The sequence below is a fragment of the Natator depressus genome, chromosome 21, assembly GCF_965152275.1.
Source record: "Natator depressus isolate rNatDep1 chromosome 21, rNatDep2.hap1, whole genome shotgun sequence".
In the NCBI taxonomy this organism is placed as follows: Eukaryota; Metazoa; Chordata; order Testudines; family Cheloniidae; genus Natator; species Natator depressus.
Window position 1 is genome coordinate 11648462 of NC_134254.1, and position 17385 is coordinate 11665846.

At 49.8% G+C, this 17385-nt stretch overlaps 2 protein-coding genes across 5 annotated transcripts in view; one reads left to right on the forward strand and one right to left on the reverse strand.

Annotated features, from left to right (window-relative positions):
- Positions 1-1591: 1591 nt before the first annotated feature.
- Positions 1592-12501, forward strand: LHFPL5 (LHFPL tetraspan subfamily member 5). 2 transcript variants are annotated; one of them, XM_074935967.1, is made up of 4 exons: positions 1592-2325; positions 10666-10902; positions 11804-11837; positions 12234-12501. In XM_074935967.1, exons 1-3 carry the CDS (start codon positions 1914-1916, stop codon positions 11818-11820), a joined length of 666 nt encoding a protein of 221 aa, XP_074792068.1. In that variant the 5' UTR covers positions 1592-1913; the 3' UTR covers positions 11821-11837; positions 12234-12501. The 2 variants fall into 2 exon arrangements, with proteins under 2 accessions (XP_074792068.1, XP_074792067.1); XM_074935966.1 differs by lacking the exons at positions 11804-11837; positions 12234-12501 and having other exon boundaries at positions 1830-2325; positions 10666-11772.
- A 1448-nt stretch (positions 12502-13949) lies between these two features.
- SRPK1 (SRSF protein kinase 1) overlaps positions 13950-17385 on the reverse strand; it is a 44329-nt gene continuing 40893 nt past the window's right edge. For all 3 annotated transcript variants that reach the window (XM_074936450.1, XM_074936452.1, XM_074936451.1), the window contains one exon: positions 13950-16441. In XM_074936450.1, coding sequence (XP_074792551.1) covers positions 16257-16441 — 185 coding nt within the window. In that variant the 3' untranslated portion in view covers positions 13950-16256. The remainder of the gene's footprint in view (positions 16442-17385) is intronic.

Genomic DNA, 17385 nt, shown 5'->3' on the forward strand with positions numbered 1-17385 from the left:
TCAGGGGACTCTGCATACTGCCCCTGCCTGCAGGCACTGTCCCCGCAGCTCCCATTGGCTGTGGTTCCTGGCCAATGGGAGCTGCAGAGCAAGTGCTTGTGGCTGGAGCAGTGCGTGGAGCCCCCCTGGCATTCCCTCCTGCTAGGAGCTGCATGGACATGCTGGTCGGAGCCAGGTAGGGAGCCTGCCAGCCCCACCAACCCGCCCCCCCAACACCAGCTGGGGGCCCAGGCTGCACACCGCTGCCTCCCCCCCATCGCCCAGCACCGGCAAGGGTCCTGGGCCACACGCCGCTGCCTGCCTCCCCCCAAAGACTAGCAGGGTTCCTAGGCCACCCTCCCACCACCTGCAGCACCTCTGGACTGCACCCCCCAGAGCACCTGTGCGTGCCCCTCTCCCCCAGTGCAAGTTTTAGTTAGTGGTATATAGTACAAGTCATGGACAGGTCACGGGCCTTGCTCTGCCCCTGGTGTTAGCCACAGTGCAGGGTTAGAGGAGACAGGCACATATCCTGCCTCCGCCATTTGCCGTGGCCTGTGAAATGCTAGCACCACTGAGGCTAGCGCAAGGGGGGGAAGATTTCCCCCCGAATTGCCAGCATAGATACAGCTACGTAAGGAGCAGCTAGGCTGAGTAAGAAGGAGAAAACTCACTGGCGTTGCCTGCATTGTATCTGATCTGCAAATAAACAGGACTTCCCCATCTGGGATGGTCAATCCAGCACCTTCACCAGAACTAAAACATAAAAACACAGGTGCTGGAACTAGGGGGGCTGCCACCCCCCCGGGCTTGAAGTGGTTTCCATCATGTCCAGGGTTTACAGTTTAGTTCAGTGGCTCTCAGCACCCCCACTATACAGATTGTCCCAGCCCCCCTGTATAAAAAGGGTGCTTCTCTGTAGGGCTAAATGAACCATTAACTTCAATGGAGCTGCCGTGATTTCCCCCCCGCCGAAGACCCGGCCCTATAACCACGTTGTCCTTCCCCCCACAAGCCCCAGAGCTGGTTGGCTGGTTCCCCACCTTTCCTGGCCCTTGTTTTAGGCACAGCCCCCTGCCCCCATCCAGGGGCTAGTCCCTGATTGGTTGCTTGGACAGGGGCGGGGCCCCCAGCTGATGTGCAGTGGATGATGGACGGAGGAAGAGCGTGTCTGGGAGGTGGGGGCTTGGCTGCGGGGGGGGGGGGGGCGCAGGCACCTGGGGGTAGGAGGGGGCAGGGCCATGCGCCATGGCTCCTTGGCTTGTTCTCCTCCTAGATCTCTCCATCCAGCCCCCCACCCGCGGGCTTACAAGGGCGCGATCGGAGGGGAGGGGGCGCCAGTGACGGGCAGGGCTCCCCCCAGGGCAGCTTCCCCCCACCCCAGGGCGAGGATCCGCCGCCCCCTGCCCCTTTGCGCAGGCCGGGCCGGGCGGCTCCCCAGCGGGAGCTCTCCGCGGTGCTGAATCGCGCTCCCGGAGCGCAGCGCGCAGGAGGCTCCGGGCCGGGGGCGCGGGGCGCGCAGGGGCCCCGGGGAGGCGCAGGGGGCCGAGCCCGCTGCCGGGGGACGAAGGGGGCGGGCGCGGGGGCGGAGGCAGCGGCGCCGGGAGACACGGGGCTGGGAGGGGCCGGGGCGAAGCGGCTGGTCCCCCGGGAGCGCAGCTGGGAGCCGGGCCGCCCATCCCCGGCCGGAGAGGGAGCACTGGGGCTGGAGCCGAGAATCTGGACGCGGAGCTTGCTCGCCAGAGCTGGGCCCTGAACACGGGGCTCTGGGCCCAGAGCCGCCCCCTGGGTGGGGGGGTGCAGGTGCAGGGCACCCTCCCCCCTCACTGACTTCCCTGGGTGCCCAGCAGGAGGCAGCCCCCCCCAGCCAGGGAGCCCCCGGCCCCACGCTCCCAGCCCTGGGCCAGCCCAGAAGCAGCCCACCCAGCCGCGCCATGGGGAAGATGCTGCCAGCCCAGGAAGCAGCCCGGATCTACCACACCAACTACGTCCGGAACGCCCGGGCCATGGGGGTGCTGTGGGCGCTCTTCACCCTCTGCTTCGCCATCGTCATGGTGGTGAGCTTCATCCAACCCTACTGGATCGGCGACAGCATCGACACCCCCCAGGCCGGCTACTTCGGCCTCTTCTCCTACTGCATTGGCAATGCCCTGACCGGCGAGCTCATCTGCAAGGGCAGCCCCCTGGACTTTGGCACCATCCCCTCCAGTGCCTTCAAAACGGCCATGTTCTTCGTGGGCATCTCCACCTTCCTCATCATCGGCTGCATCCTCTGCTTCAGCCTGTTCTTCTTCTGCAATTCAGCCACCGTCTACAACATCTGTGCCTGGATGCAGCTGGCGGCAGGTGAGTAGCTCCAGGGGGTACAGCCCAACCCCGTCCCAGGGGCAAAAATGCACCCGTGGCCGAGAGCCACCTCCTTACTGTTTGTGTTACCACAGCCTCTGCAGGGCCCATCTGAGATCAGGACATTCTCAGAGCTGGGGGAAGCAATATAAAAGGCTGGCAACTGCAGACTGAACAGAGAAACTTACTCTGTATTTTTTCTTCTACAATTTGGGTCAATTTAATGCTGGTGAAAGGAGCCAAAGGGACAGAATTAGAACCTGATCTCCTCCCCGGCCACAAAACAGGCCCGTTCAGGTATTTGAGATCCCCATCTACCTTTGTGTCTCATTCCTGCCCTGGCAGGGTGACGTCCCAGAGGAAGAAGGTAGTTTATAGTCTTCCTGAGCCACACACTCATGGAGGTCTCTGCTGAGACTGCCAGTAATAATAGTAATACCTAGCTCTTCCAGGGCACTTTTCATAGGTGGATCTCAAAGTGCTTCGCAAAGGTGGTCAGTAGCATCACCCCCATTTTACAAATGGGGAAACTGAGGCACAGACCAGTGGTGTGACTTGCCTCAAGTCACCCAGCAGGCCAGTGCCAGAGCCAGGTCGCCGGAGTTCCAGTTCAGTGCTCCATCTGCTAGGCCACATTACCAATAAAGGTGCCATTTAGGGCCAAATGTGAGAGTGGTTTTGCAACATGGAAACCAGGCCCTAGGGAAGTGAGCTCAGACCTGTCAGACTCATTGCACCTAGGTAAGCCATGCTCTTGCTGGTGCAGTAGCTGCACTTGCTGAAGCATGAAGGGGAGAACTGCTCAGTCAGAGCCATCTCCCCTCTAAACGTTTAGCTGGATCTAGCTTTACTTTAGGCAGATATAAAGGGCCACATTTGAATACTTTACTCATCATGAGAAGCCCCATCCTACATGAACTCCCCTATTGATTTCAGTGGGGCCTCCCCTGGAGCGGGGGGCACTTTTCCACTAGCCCCTTCTGCCCAAAGTTTAGTTCTGTAAGGTAGGAGCCAGCTCAGAGAAACATCAGCTTGCAAGGCCAGGCCAGTTCTGGACTGAAAGATGCTGGGTGAAGCAAACATGCATGCGTGCGGTTTTCCTGCGCTACTTAGAGCGGAAGGACAAAATCCTTTCCAGTTAAACAAACAGGTGAGAAAGCCAGGAACGAATGTGGGTCTGAGGCCCAGAGCACCCGCCTCTCTCACCGCCCCCTCTGCCATTGCAAGTGGGGTGGTTCCCTGCCTCTCAAACTCATGCCCTGTAATTGGTTCCTGACTTGGAGAGAACAAATGAGGAGCATGAGTTAAAATGGGACACGAGGTCAAGATTTGCCATATTAGCTCAGACTGTTAGTCCACTAAGCCTCTCCACCCGCTGCAGAAGCCAGCAGGTGATGCTTTAGAGGCATATGAAGCAAAGCCCATAGGCACCCAGCAAGAAGTGCAGTTCTGTGCAGGGGGGGAAAATTCCCTCCCAACTGCTATGGCAGGCACCTGATGCTCTGAAGTATGGGACTTGATTGGCTTGCGGTAAGGCAAGCATTATTGGACATAAAATTATCCACCTAATGAACTCAGGTTGCAGCCACTACAGGCCAAGCAGATGCCAGGTCAGGGAGCTGACTAATATGGCGAGGCAATTTACAGCCACTGTTGGTCAGTGCTCCTTTTGTTTACCCAGCACATCAGAAAGTAGGGCATGCATCTTACCGTAACACTTGGGACAGAAGGATAACAACTTTCCAGGCTACACAACCCATTCAGCTTAGCCTGGGGTTTACTGGGTGGAATTACCATTAATTAAACCCTGCCAGCGATGCTAGTCCTCAGAGGCAAGGGGCATGGTGAAGACTGTGTGCTTTCCCTGTTGCAGTGAGAAGCTGCTGAAATCCAATCCCATCATCCCCAGCCTCCTGAAATATTGATGTCAAAGAGGAAGGCAGCATCCTGTTCCAGTTCCTGCTTGGCTCAGCAGGCGGGGAGCCTTGCTGGTGGTGAAAATGCCACGGAGATAGAGAAAGTCGGGCCAGCTTCAGCGTTGGTGGAAAGGCCCTGCAGGCAATGAAATTGCAGCAGGGCAGACTTTAGCCCTTAAGGTATCAGCTAATTCCAACTGGTCTAAAGGAAACAAACTCAAAGATTAAGATAAGAGGCTTGGAAGCCGTTCAAAAGTCCAAGGAACCTGAATAACCAAAGGTTTCCCGCCCCAGAGGATTTGAGTAGCAATTTCTTATATCTTTGCTTCTGCTGTTAACATGACACAAGGGGAAACAATGCAGCACATGGGAAGGAACTTGGTTTTCTAAAGAAAGCAGTGAAATCTTAGTCCTTTCTCCCCATCTTTTCCCTTTGGAGGCAGACAGATCAGAGAGGGAAGGGTTAGGAGCTGTGCTCTGTTCAGGTGACACGTGGCTTTTAAACAGATTAATAATAGAGAGAAACATGGCGAGAGAGTTCAATCTCCTTAATAAAATAAATCCTTTATCTGATTAGGGTAAAGGAGGGCTTGGGATATGACTGACAGCCAGCCACCTTCCTCTTACATACCATCAAAGATGAAATATGGAGGCTAAAAGCTATTACCTGCCCATGCCAGTTAAGGTAGAACAAATAGAGGACAGCCAGGCTGGGAGGCCTTGGCTTTTAACTCCCTCCGAGAAGCGCTAGGGCATTAGTGTGCTGGAGCTCGGGGCACTGATGGAGGATTTGGGTTTGGACATTGGAAATCCCATGGTGAAGGAAGGGTTTCAGGCTGTGCATGATCTGGCTGCTAGCAAATGGACAATGCAACCTGCCCCAGAGAGGCAGCAGCCCTGCAGCCAGGCCTGTGCTTTCCTAGGGAACCCATGTTTCAAACACACTGCCAGATTTCCTTCCTGTGGGGGTGGGGGGGGTGTGTCTTTAGACAAAGGCAACCAAACTCATCCATGCCAAGGAAGCCATGATATTGTCCAGTCCAACCCACACCACCCTCGCCCTGGCCTGTGCTGAACTGTTCTTGAGAGTCGATATGTTTAGGGCTTTGCCCACTCTAGTTTTCAATACTGCAAACCATGCGGCTGCACCAAGTCCCCCGGTAGACTGTTCCACGGCCGCAAAGACTCTTATATTCCTGGTACAAAAGGAGGTCACAGAGGCCCCCGCCGCTGGGCAAGCAGACCGTGAGAGACGCCCGGTGCTGAGGAGATCACAACGGAAGTAGACCAGACATGACTATCCCCATTTTACAGATCTCAAACTGAGGCACACAGAGATTAAGGCCAAGATTTTCAAAAGTGATGAGTGGTTTTAGGTGCCCAACATGAGACACTTTTAAGGGGTCCGGTTGTCAGAGGGTGGGGGGCTCTGCACTTACTGAAAACCAGGATCTTTTTTAGATGTCTCAGGTTAGGCACCCAAATGAACTGGGCAGTTAGGACAATCTTGGGCTACGTGATTTGCCCAAGGCACATAGACAGTCTTTTGGCAGGATGGGAATTGAACCGAGATCGGCCGAGTGCTTTAACCACACAGCCATCCTTCCATCTCACACGGTCTTAGTTTTCCTGAAACATATACCTGCCTCCAAGCCACCTCAGCCTTTCCCCAGCCTCTGTCATCCCTGTTGACTGAGTCACAATCTGGGTCTAGCAGTCCAGTAGCCGCCAGTCTAACCTGCAGTCCTAGCTCCGCTGATCAGCCCTGGAGGCATGGCTGGCCGGATTGTGCTAGCACCATGGACAGAGCCTGTAGCTTCTCTCTGATTTCTCACATCTCAAAGCTGGTGGGGGGCGTGGAAGGGACGCCAGCGGTGATAAAAGGCTCAAGTGGCAGCTGATGGGCTGAGAGGAAGGATTGTCTGGGTTAAAGCTGAGACTCGGGTGATGCGGGTTCAAGTCTGTGACTCTGCCATAGACTCTAATGGTTTGACGACACTTAGGGTTTCAACCAGGCCAGCGAGGGGTTGTGTCACCCTCGCCCTGCAACTCTGGGTGCCTTAAATGGTATTCTGCTGTGGCTCACAGCCCTGACACCATCAGCCAGCCCAGTAATTCAATGTTGATAAGTGCAAAGTAATGCACAGTGGAAAACATAATCCCTACTGTACATACAGAATGTTGGGGTCTAAATTAGCTATTACCACTCGAGATCTTGGAATCGTTGTGGATTATTCTCTGAAAACATCTGCTCAGTGTGCAGCAGCAGTCAAAAAAGCTAACAGAAGGTTAGGAGATGTTAGGAAAGTGATTGATAATAAGACAGTAAATATCATCATGGCATTTAAATCCATAATACGCCCACACCTTGAATACTGCATGCAGTTCTGGTCACCCCATCTCAAAAAAGATATATTCGAATTGGAAAAGGTACAGAGCAGGGCAACAAAAATGATTAGGGGTATGGAATAATTTCTGTATAAGGAGATATTTAAAAGACTGGGACCATTCAGCTTGGAAAAGAGACAGCTGAGGCTGGGGATAGGATAGCAGTCTATAAAACCATGGCTGGTGCGGAGAAAGTGACTAGGGAAGTGTTATTACCCATTCGCAGAACACATGAACCAGGAGTCACCCAATGAAATTATATGCAACAGGTTTAAAACAAACATAAGGAAGTACTTCACACAACGCACAGTCAACTTGTGGAACTCATTGCCAGGGGACATTGTGACAACCAAAAGTATAAACTGGGTTCAAAACAGAATTAGATAAGTTTATGGAGGATAGGTCAATCATGGCTATTAGCCAAGACGGTCAGGTATGCAACCTGGTGCCCTGGGTGTCCCTGAGCCTCTGAGTGCCAGAACCTGGGACTGAACAATGGATCACTTGCTAAGTGCCCTGTTCTGTTTAGGCCCTTTGAAACACCTGGCATTGGCTGCTGTCAGAGACAGGACCCTGGGCCAGATGGACAATTGGTCTGACCCAGTATGGCCGTTCTTACGTTCAGACCGAGCAGGCACCAGGCGGCTAGTTATTTTAGGTGCAGGCGGAGCAGGGGCATAAAGGGTGGGGTGGAGCCTCTATTTTATTTGTATCAGGATCACATCTCAGCCCAAGATGTAGGTATTCCTTTAAAGCTTCCCCGCCCGTCCCCCTCCTCCTCCACACCGAGCTGCAGGGAAAGGTAATTAAGTGTACCGGAAGGCACAGCTTCTAAATGAAGAGAGACGGCTTATGGAGAGCCGGTAAGATGCACAAATGCCCTTACTACTGTCCTCCCCACAAGCCTTTGAAAAAACCCTCAGCAAACCATTGCCAGGCAGCAGCTATTCACAGTCCTGAGAATGTTCTCTGGCCTACAGTGATCCCAGTGACAGAGAGACATGGAGGCTTCAGGGAAGGGGTGTGTGTGTGGGGGGGGGGGGGGGGAGTGGGGCAACCGCAGCATCTTTACACCACTGAATAGCAAGAGGGATGGATGGTGCTGCTGCTAACCTGCTGTCACCTGATGCATCAGAATTTAAACAGCATATCAAAGTACAATAACCACGAGAGCACAGCAACTTCAGGGAACCATTAGCTGCGTGTCACCGGAGGGAGGGCGTGTGCCATGGAGAGAAATAGTTTCTCATTCCAGAGCTCTTGGCCCAGGAACATTCCTGTAGCATACGAGGGAAGTGCATGTTTCTGGCAGAAGGATGTGCATTGAAGTTATATAGGATGTGGATTTGCAATGGATAGAACATTTGCACTATAGGCTGTCTGCCCCCTTGTGCTAGATATTGTATAAACATATTGGCCCCGATCCAGAGAGTTGGGGGGGGGGGAGGGAGAGGGAGAGGGAGAGGGAGGATGAAGAGCAGTGAAGTCTCTTTCAATCTGCTCAGAAAGTTGCTTTGTAAAGCTTTTGGTGTGAGCTGTATGTGGACATTTTGAAGAACTCATTGCAGTGGTACTTGTATTAGGGTAGCTTAGGAGCTCCAAATCAATCATTGTGTTAGGCACACACATCTGAAAAGAGAATCCCTGCTCGGAATCTGAAATGCTTACAATGCCTATTGGTTAATTTAACCATGGCAAGGCCCTCGTTACGTCCTCATGTGGGCAACTGGCCAATACCTTTGGCCAAACGTGACAGTCCTTGTCTCACATAATAGTAACAAGCCTTTGCTGCCTGTCAGGCCAAGCTGGCATGGCCCTGCTCTTGGTTGGATAGCATTTCCTGGTTTGTTTGTGCAAAGCCCCGGAGTAGAGGAGACAGTTGTATGGGATGGGGACATAGGGGACAGAAAGAGCCCCTGGCATAGGGGGAAGGGTAGAGGGAATGGCAGGGAGCCCCTGAAATAGACACAGATAGGAGGATGGCACACGAGGAACTAGTGGGGAAGAATACAAGGAAGCCTTCATGTGGGCACTGAGGTCAGCATCCCCATTGCCTGCCTTTCCTCTCAAAATATTCATCACTTGATGCCAGGAGCCCACACACGGTGCTAGGCATCATACAAACATTAGTATGAAAAATTAAACTCCACAACTCCCCCCAACCACTTCTTTACAATCAGCCAGTGGCAAACTGGGACTAGGAGCCCAGGCATCCTCCTCTGAGGGCTAGCACCCAAGAGTCACCTGTAATGACTCTTCAGAGAGAGTCTAGACCGTACTCAGCAGCCAAAGCCCCTTTGTGACTTCGGCAGACGAGCTACCCGGCCGAAAAGGAAAACGAAGCCACTGCTGCATTTGCTCTAGTTAGCAGCAGGAACGGTGTCTTACGGTGCAGACATGGCACACAAGCGAAAGAAGCTCAGGACCAGGAACGGATCAGACCACTGGATCGCGTACACTCCCAGCGGTAGGCTAACTGTTTACAAAAGGAGTTGACCACGGGGGATTCCAAGTGAACCCATTTCAAAATTAACCTGGGGGTCAATCCCTTGGACTGCAAAAAAATACATCTAGACAGAGGTTAGCCTAACACTGGTTAAACAAAGGGTAAGACAAGTTCCTCCGGCCCAAACAAGTCCACTGAAAATCTGTTTTAAGCCATTAGGAGGGGACAATTCCTAGGGAGGGAGATGGTGCCTTTGACAGGATGCTGTTGCAGATTCATGCCGGAATGGAAGGGCGTTGCCAAGGCGACCAAGTTACTGGGAGGTTTTGCAGCAGCATTTCCTGTCGCGAAGAGCGTTGTGCTCCTGGCCTCACGGGTTTGGTACCAGTCTGACGGTGTGGGTAACCAAATAGTTACACTGGGACAACCCCAACTGCGGATAGTTACACTGCTAGAAAGGTAGTTTGCACTATAGCTTATTCGCCTCCCGCTGTGGAAATAAACGACACCTGGATATTGCTATAACTTCATGCACACGGGGGTGTGGGGTGGATGTTGTACCCTTTTAACGGTACTGTTCTAGCTGCACTTGGGTAACTTTTCTCTTTAGAGCCGCCCTTGCTCCCATATAACTAGGCTTCAGGAAAGTGAGATCACATCAACACCGTGCACTGGATGCCAAACAACAATTGCCGGGCGTTAAGCCACTTGCTCGAGGACTAAAATTCATCGTAAGGCACTTTTGATTCTCTCTCTTCCTACCTCAGTACCTCACTTCTCCGACTGGAAGGATAAATACCCACCTGAGTGGAGCACTTTGAGGTTTACAATAGAAAAGTGCAACCTGGTTATTATGGGAAGGTGGTTTGGGGGGAGGAACTAATCAGATTGGTCGGTAATAGTCTGAACTACCTGTAGCTGCCTGAGTTGGAGACCAGAGCTAAACCATTTTAATAAACTCATCATTTAGCACAACTCAGCCTTTGAGGGTCGGTCTGGTATTGATGCTAGAATGTAGAAACAGCTTTGTAGGGTATTTTTCAGCCAAGAAACTGCTTTACAGAGGCAACTTTCCTCTCCATTTCACCAGCCGTGGAGAATAAGGCACAGAGCAGTCGAAAGGGATGTTCTGTAGTTTATTCAGCAGCGAGCTGTTCTGTGATGTCCATTTAGCCCACAGCTCGCTCTTGGAGCTGGTGGTTCGTAGTCATGGGCACGTAACAGACAGTGCTGGTTCTATTCCGAGCCGGATCCTGCGCCGTCAACAGCAGTGGCTCTGCCGTTAGTGTCCAGGAGCACAGCCTGAAGTGCTGCGTGATGCTAACGGATGATTAGGTTCCAGGAGAAGAGGCTCACAGAAGATCCACTTTGAGTTGTGAACGGTTACGCTCCATTTTGCACAAGCACTCGCTGAACCTTCGTGGAAAGGGGAGTGGGCACAATGACTTCATTAAAAAAAAAAAAAAAAGAAGATGAATTAGGATCTAGGAATCTTTTTGGGTGACGCTTTCCACCCAGCTCCAGTCAAGGTGGCAGTGCATTACCCCCATGCAACTGGTGCTCACGTCCTGTGTTTTTTCCCCCCTGCAGCGGCCGGCCTAATGATAGGTTGCCTGATCTACCCGGATGGTTGGGATTCCAATGAAGTGAAGCGCATGTGCGGGGACAAAACTGACAAATACACACTAGGGGCGTGCACCGTGCGCTGGGCCTTCATCCTCTGCATTATTGGGATCCTCGACGCCCTCATCCTCTCCTTCCTGGCCTTTGTTCTAGGGAACCGGCAAGATAACCTCCTCCCAGACGATTTCAAAGTAGAAAATAAAGGTAATGGCCTCACTTTGTTCTCTCCCCCGCTCGCCTATTAGAGGGTACATCAAAACCCCTGAATGGTCACTGCCACCTATAAAGCCTGCTGCCATGCCCATCGGGCCCAGATACCATGATAGGTGTGAATTATAGTGACTTGGAAAGTGCTAGAGATGGGAAATAACGGGGAAGGGATATTCAAGAACAAGGAGATCAGGTAGGTTCTACAGTACAGGCCGGGTCAGGCTTCTGCCCACTCATTGTGGCTAGCTGGCTAATTGCTTTCTAGAAATTAGTACTTTCCCACCATTAACAGGCTCCAGGCCAATCAGGTAGGAGAAGGCAGACACTACCCAGGGAGCTACCCAGGGCAAACGTTACCCAGACATGGCAACTGACGCCACCAAAGAGACTAGACCAGGAATGGCAGAGAAAGTCAGTTCATTTCATCCAGGGAAGAAATTGGTTACAAGGATCCTAAGACTTGTATTTCATCTCAGTAGTGGAGAGATTGCTATCCCATTTCACACACCAGGTGGTGTATGTTAAAAGCACTTGGTAATGGATTAGTATCCAGCACTATCCATCCTGCAAACAGCATTTGGTTTCTGAAGCACATGGGCATCATGTATTAAACAAATGTTAAGGGGAAACCTCAGGCAGGGGCTAGTCCATTTCCACACCTATTAAATGAATGCAAGGAGACTGCATCATTAAGTAGACACTGTATGAGGTTGGTCCACGATCAGTATGCAGCAGGGCATGAGACACAGCCTTCTCACTCATTAGCCACCTCAATGAGGTCACCTTTTCCCTTAACACGTGAAACTGATACAGCTTTTGAAGACAGTTGCTCCTGTTCTTTCCCTCTGTTACACTCCCACTCACCCTAGTATAAAGACAGCTCTTTGTTTTACAGAGGAGGGCCATGAATGAAGAAGCTGAACACCACAGTAAGTAATCCTATTTGAAATTACTGCTAACCTTGTTCCAAGTACATGTAATCTAAGTATATTTGGCAGGATTCCTGAAAGATTACTGGTAACTTTTGGTTTCAGAGTAGCAGCCGTGTTAGTCTGCATCCGCAAAAAGAAAAAGGAGGACTTGTGGCACCTTAGAGACTAACCAATTTATTTGAGCATAAGCTTTCGTGAGCTACAGCTCACTTCATCGGATGCATTTCAAGACCCTGTATTCCCATTGCTTCTAGTTATATCATCTTTGCTTTAGTACCTTATGGCACTAAAGCAGCAATAACTTACTGCACACAATGGGATTTAAAACCCCTTATGTTGATCTATTTTAGAATGCGACAAAACTGTAATTTAACCTTTTCCTTCTCTTTCCAGGGACATCTAGAGCCCCACCAGGTAACTATCAGAAACTCGATGCTTTTCTTATAGGTCATTTTGAAGGAACTCTATTCTCCGTACAAATTTCTTGAAAAGATTCCATGCAAGGGGCTGCTGGAGACTCGACCCCCTCACGGTGTTTATTTGGAGGGAGGGACCCAATCAATTACAGAAGGGGGAGTAGGAGGGAGGAGCCAGTGTGTGCTTTAGCTACTTACAGTCACATTTTGTACTGGCTTGTTGCAAGAAAAAATTGCAGAATAAAAGGCAAAGTTGCAGTGTTTTGATGTTGTGCTAGTGTCCTTGGAAAACTTACTTCTTACCTGGCTTCTTCTCCTGCAATCTTGAGTATTGTTCTACAAGAGAAACCATTCAACACCCGAATTCCAACAAAAACTCAACGGGCTTTTTCCTATAAAGCTGCCCCTTGAAATTACCCATAAGAGGAGAGACACAAACAAAGCCACAGTCCAGTTAGTAACATAATTCTGCAAGAAACTGGATTAATGTGCAGTGAAAAATTGGCCTTAGGACTCAACTGGCTCCACCACCTCTCACCATACTGAGCAACATTAAAGGCAAAGCATGATAAAGCCTCTTTTCTGGCACAAATGTGCTGGGCTCCAGCATGATATAGCAGGCAATTCAGAGAATATATCACAAGAGCAGATGGTGTCACTCAAAATCAGCTCAATTCACACTATCACTGCATTGTTGGAACCACCTGCATAACCTGATTTAGTTACCAGTTCATGTCACACTGAACACCCACTTGCAGCAGTCTTCTGCATATTCATATTCTGCAGATTGCCCAGGACTGTGATCTCTTCTGATCTGGGGATCTTAAAGACAACACTGCCAGCTCTAAATCCAAAACTGACAAAGCAAAGTTGAACTTAAGATTTGTTTCTTTACAGCTGCTAGAAATCAGGTCCCTTCCAGCAAGGCTGCACCCTGATCTTCCAATTTCATACTTCTTTTGCAGCAGGGGTTCTCAAACAGTGGGTTGCGACCCCATTTTAATGGGAGTGCCAGGGCTGGCATTAGACATCCTGGGGCCCGGGACCAAAGCCCGAGCCCCAATGTCCAGGGCCAAAGTCCCACAGCTGAAGGGCTCAGGTTACAGGCACCCACCGTTCTCAGGCGGAAGCCCCAGGCTTTAGGATCCCCCTCCACCCTGGGCAATAGGGCTCGGATTTTGCCCCCCCCGGGGCCTGGCGGGGCTCAGGTTTTGGTCCCCGCCTCCTGAGGTCGTGTAGTAATTTTTGTTGTCAAAAGGGGGTGATGATGCAATGAAGTTTGAGAACCTGTTTTACAGTAAGGAAAGCTCTAGATGCCTCAGTTAAGGCTCCCTATTAGGGACTATTAAATGGAAAACCGTGGCAAAGTTTGGCACATGGCTATTTAAAGGGGACAAACTATTATAGCAACGTCTTAGTGTTTCCTAGTTTAGAAGATAGCAAAATAAGGATTTTGCTACTCATTTTGTGATTTCATCTACCTAGATCAGACAATACTGCATGTGAATGGGGTCTCAAGACTAAATGCGTGAACCCTGGCTCCCTACTCTAGCAGAATACAAAAGTTAATGGACAGACAATGGCTCTGAATGAAGTTACCGAGGGAACATATCAGGAATAGAATAGATGTGGGTTATTAAATAATCTGTTTTATTGTACGGCATTTACAAAGAAAAGACAATGCACTCAAGTAGAAAGAATAAAAATGTATTTTCCTTCAGGTTTTAGACGAACACAGCAAGTACAAATCCTTTAGTGAGCACTTTATGGCAATTTGGAAGTTTAGTGAACCCCAAGTGAGTGAGCACGAGGGACAAGACTGAATCCTGACAGCTGCCTCTCTGTGTCTTCAACCCACAAGCTGGCTCTTTTACTGAGCTAGAGGGAAAAAGTCCTCTTCTGGTGGTGATGGGGGAACGGATACCTCAGAACCCAACGTGCAGAAATGCACAGGGCGGGGTGAGCTCTAGTGACGCCACCAGAAGTTCCATTCACCCTTCCAAAAAGTCTTCACAGTATTAAAACAGAAGGTCAGCAATACACAGTCCAGTCCTGTCTGTAATCCCTTTACAACAGAAAAAGAAGCGACTCTTGGAGCTGGGGAAGGAATTCCAGATTCCAGGAAAATCATTCAGCAGTTTTAAACTGTTTTGGTATATTTCCTTTAATCTTAGATTATGCATAGAGAACCTGACTTAAGAACCCCTAAATGGACATGCAGCCTGGATTTCGTCAATGGCCCAGGCGGTGTTAGGCTGGACAAGCAAGAAAATATAGGGCAAGATGGTTATACCTTTAAAGTGGATTAAATAAGGACACCAGCTTTTGTGGATGGAAGGTTGCGATAAACTGAGATTTCAAACACACACACAAGAGTGACATGTAACAGCCTCACTGGCAGCTTTGGTGTTACTGTCTCAAATAGTGCCTTCTTCGCCTTCTGGGAGTTCCAGAGTCCTGAGGCAGCTTCTGTCCTCTGAGAACTTCTTGATCCCAAAGGCCTGTTTGGTCCATGGTGAGGAAGGGCTGTTCAAGTCCCTACCCTGCCAAAACCTTGCTTTAGAGTAGGACGCAATGAATCTGTAATCGCTTAGGAAAGCCTAGGAGAGATGCATCGTAAAACTAGCAAACACTACAATGCTTTAACTTTGAATTAAAATAACCGCCCCCACAAACCTGTTACACCCAGCCCCCTCTGAGAAGTTTAAAAACCTTATATAATATTCTACTGGGGCAACCATATTTGGGGTGATTTTAGGAAACAGAAGCTGACCCTGTGTCTACAGGAAAAAGCCAAACCAGGTAGTTCAGCTGTCCTTGTGTTAATCCCCAAGTACTCATTCGTCTCAGAAAATAAAAGGCAATCCCATTGGGGAAGTTCCTTCTAAAGGCCAGCACCTAAGGCAAGCTAACAGTAGAAATCTTTACATTACGCTTTGGAAATGTGGTGTTTCGAAGTCAGAGAACACAGTGTGGCTGTGACACACAGATACCACCAGCCCCTCTTCACAACTGAATGGTCAAAATAAGAGAAAGTACATTCCATCTTTCCAGACTGAATACCAACTGCTCACTGATGCAATGACAACTTCAGGAAAAGCAAAGGAAGTGCCAGTATGGGCAAAAAAAACCCAAAAAACTTACAGCTCACTCAAATGTCTAGGAAGAGTTGCCTGCACTCCAACTACCACTCTGCCAACAAAGCATGCACACATCTATTCTGAAGATTGTGCATTTAACCAGTTCCAGCTTTTGTTTTTTTTTTTTTAAATTGTCCACGTGAAGTTTTAGTCCAAGGGCTCAGGCATTTGAGGGAGCGTAGCAGGTTTCATTGAATTCAGAAACTAATCTGAACACTGGGGAAAAATAATGGTATTAAAAATAGTTTTTAAATACAGCTTTTCATAGGATTCAGTGGCTAAAACTAAAGAAAAATTATTTGACTGGAAAGAATGTGGAAAGTCACCCAAGAAACGCAACAGACACCTGGGGATGGGTGGAGGATTTCAAGTTCTGTTCCACATGGAGTTATCACCCAGGTACCAATCTGCCATTTCTCATCCTCCTGCTGGCTACTGGCCGTGCAGTGGAAAACTGACTCCCGGAGTCAGGGAGTCACAGATCTTCATATCCCCTTCATGGGTGTAATTTAGTTAAGGGAACATACACTAATGCAGATCAACTCACGCCTACACTAACAGGTAAGAGACTCAGGGCAATTTTGTATTCCAGTCACTCAATTAATCTTTGGCAAAGCCCAATCAAGGCAAAGCTCACAGGATGCCCACTGGCTGAGAAGAGTCTCCGCTTAATCAAATAAGCAAACTCAACTGAACAGGTTAAATTTATCTAAAATCTTGGAAGCCTTGAAGGAAGAGCTTCACACTGAAAAGGAACAAGGGGGGAAAAAATGGATCTGGGGAGGGGCAGTTGGAACACCTGGGTGTACGTATGCTATGCTGTAAACCAGAGTGTAGGGCTGCGGTGTTGGGTTGAAGCCCTAGGAGTTAAGCCAGGGGTGCCTGAGACACTCAGCTGCTGTAGCCCGTTTCTCTGGAATCAGCTCCAACATAGGTAATAAGAAGTCTGTGAACGCAGCTGCCTCATCTTGGGACCACTCGTATTTCTCCACCAGAACTTCAAAAAGGCCCCAGGGCTTCAGTTTGGTGATGTGTTTCAGATCCCCTGAAAACAAAACAGATACATCAACAATAAGTCACCAATGGTACCAGAGGGGCTTACCAAGTTACTCCGGTAGGTATCAGGACTCTGGTGTTGCTTTGGTAAATGCTGTCTAGGGGCGTAAAGGATTGAATTTTAACAACCCAAGTTTCCCTCTTTATAAAGCTGCCCTTGGAGGTCAGCCAGTTTTACAAGAAGGTCCCATCTCTCTCCTCCTACTTCAGCCCCACGGTTTCAATACAACATGATTAGTCACTATAACTAAAAAATACAGACACTAACACAAGGCCACTCACTACTTGTACTGACTTGCAGACACTCAGAACCAGTCTGAGGGGAGAGGTTCTGCATGTAGCAGACAGGTGTTTCCAGTTCAGACTGCGAAATGTGAAGGCTGCCTGACAGCAGAGAACAACACACTTCAGTCCTCATGCTCTACCCAAAGGAGAGAAGACGGATGCATTTTAACCACTAGGTAGCTTTAAAGAGCCCTCATCATGCCAGAAAAGTATTACTCTAAGAGATTCTCGGCCTGGCTAATACAATTCTGCCAGCTTCCTACTGCTCAGCGGACTATCGCTTCCTCAAATAGTGTTGTATCGTTTCAGAAAATCCATGGAAGAACAATCTTTGGGGTTTGAAACAGCACCTCAATATTCATGACCACAGGGTACTGCTGCTCCGGCAGAATTAGAGTAATAGGCCAGAAGCTGAGCAAAGCTGTCTAGACAAAGGAATTCAAAAGCATGTTAAAGTCATTAGTTGATAAAAACTGACTGTATGATGCCAAAATCAGCCCACAAAGCTGACAAGCTGACCACAGCAGTGCTCTCCAACCTGCTTATGGCTGGGGAGCATTGAGATGAGGAGCACTGGTATGCACTCAATAGCCAGATAGGAACACACATACAGAGCGGCACCTTGGTCCTGTGGGAATCTTTGGTGCA

Bases quoted from the DNA above. Each gene is read 5' to 3' on its own strand.
- LHFPL5 (XM_074935966.1), top strand. From the start codon at position 1,914: ATGGGGAAGATGCTGCCAGCCCAGGAAGCAGCCCGGATCTACCACACC. The intron at 2,326-10,665 runs GTGAGTAGCTCC...TCCCCCCTGCAG, and splicing joins CTGGATGCAGCTGGCGGCAG to CGGCCGGCCTAATGATAGGT.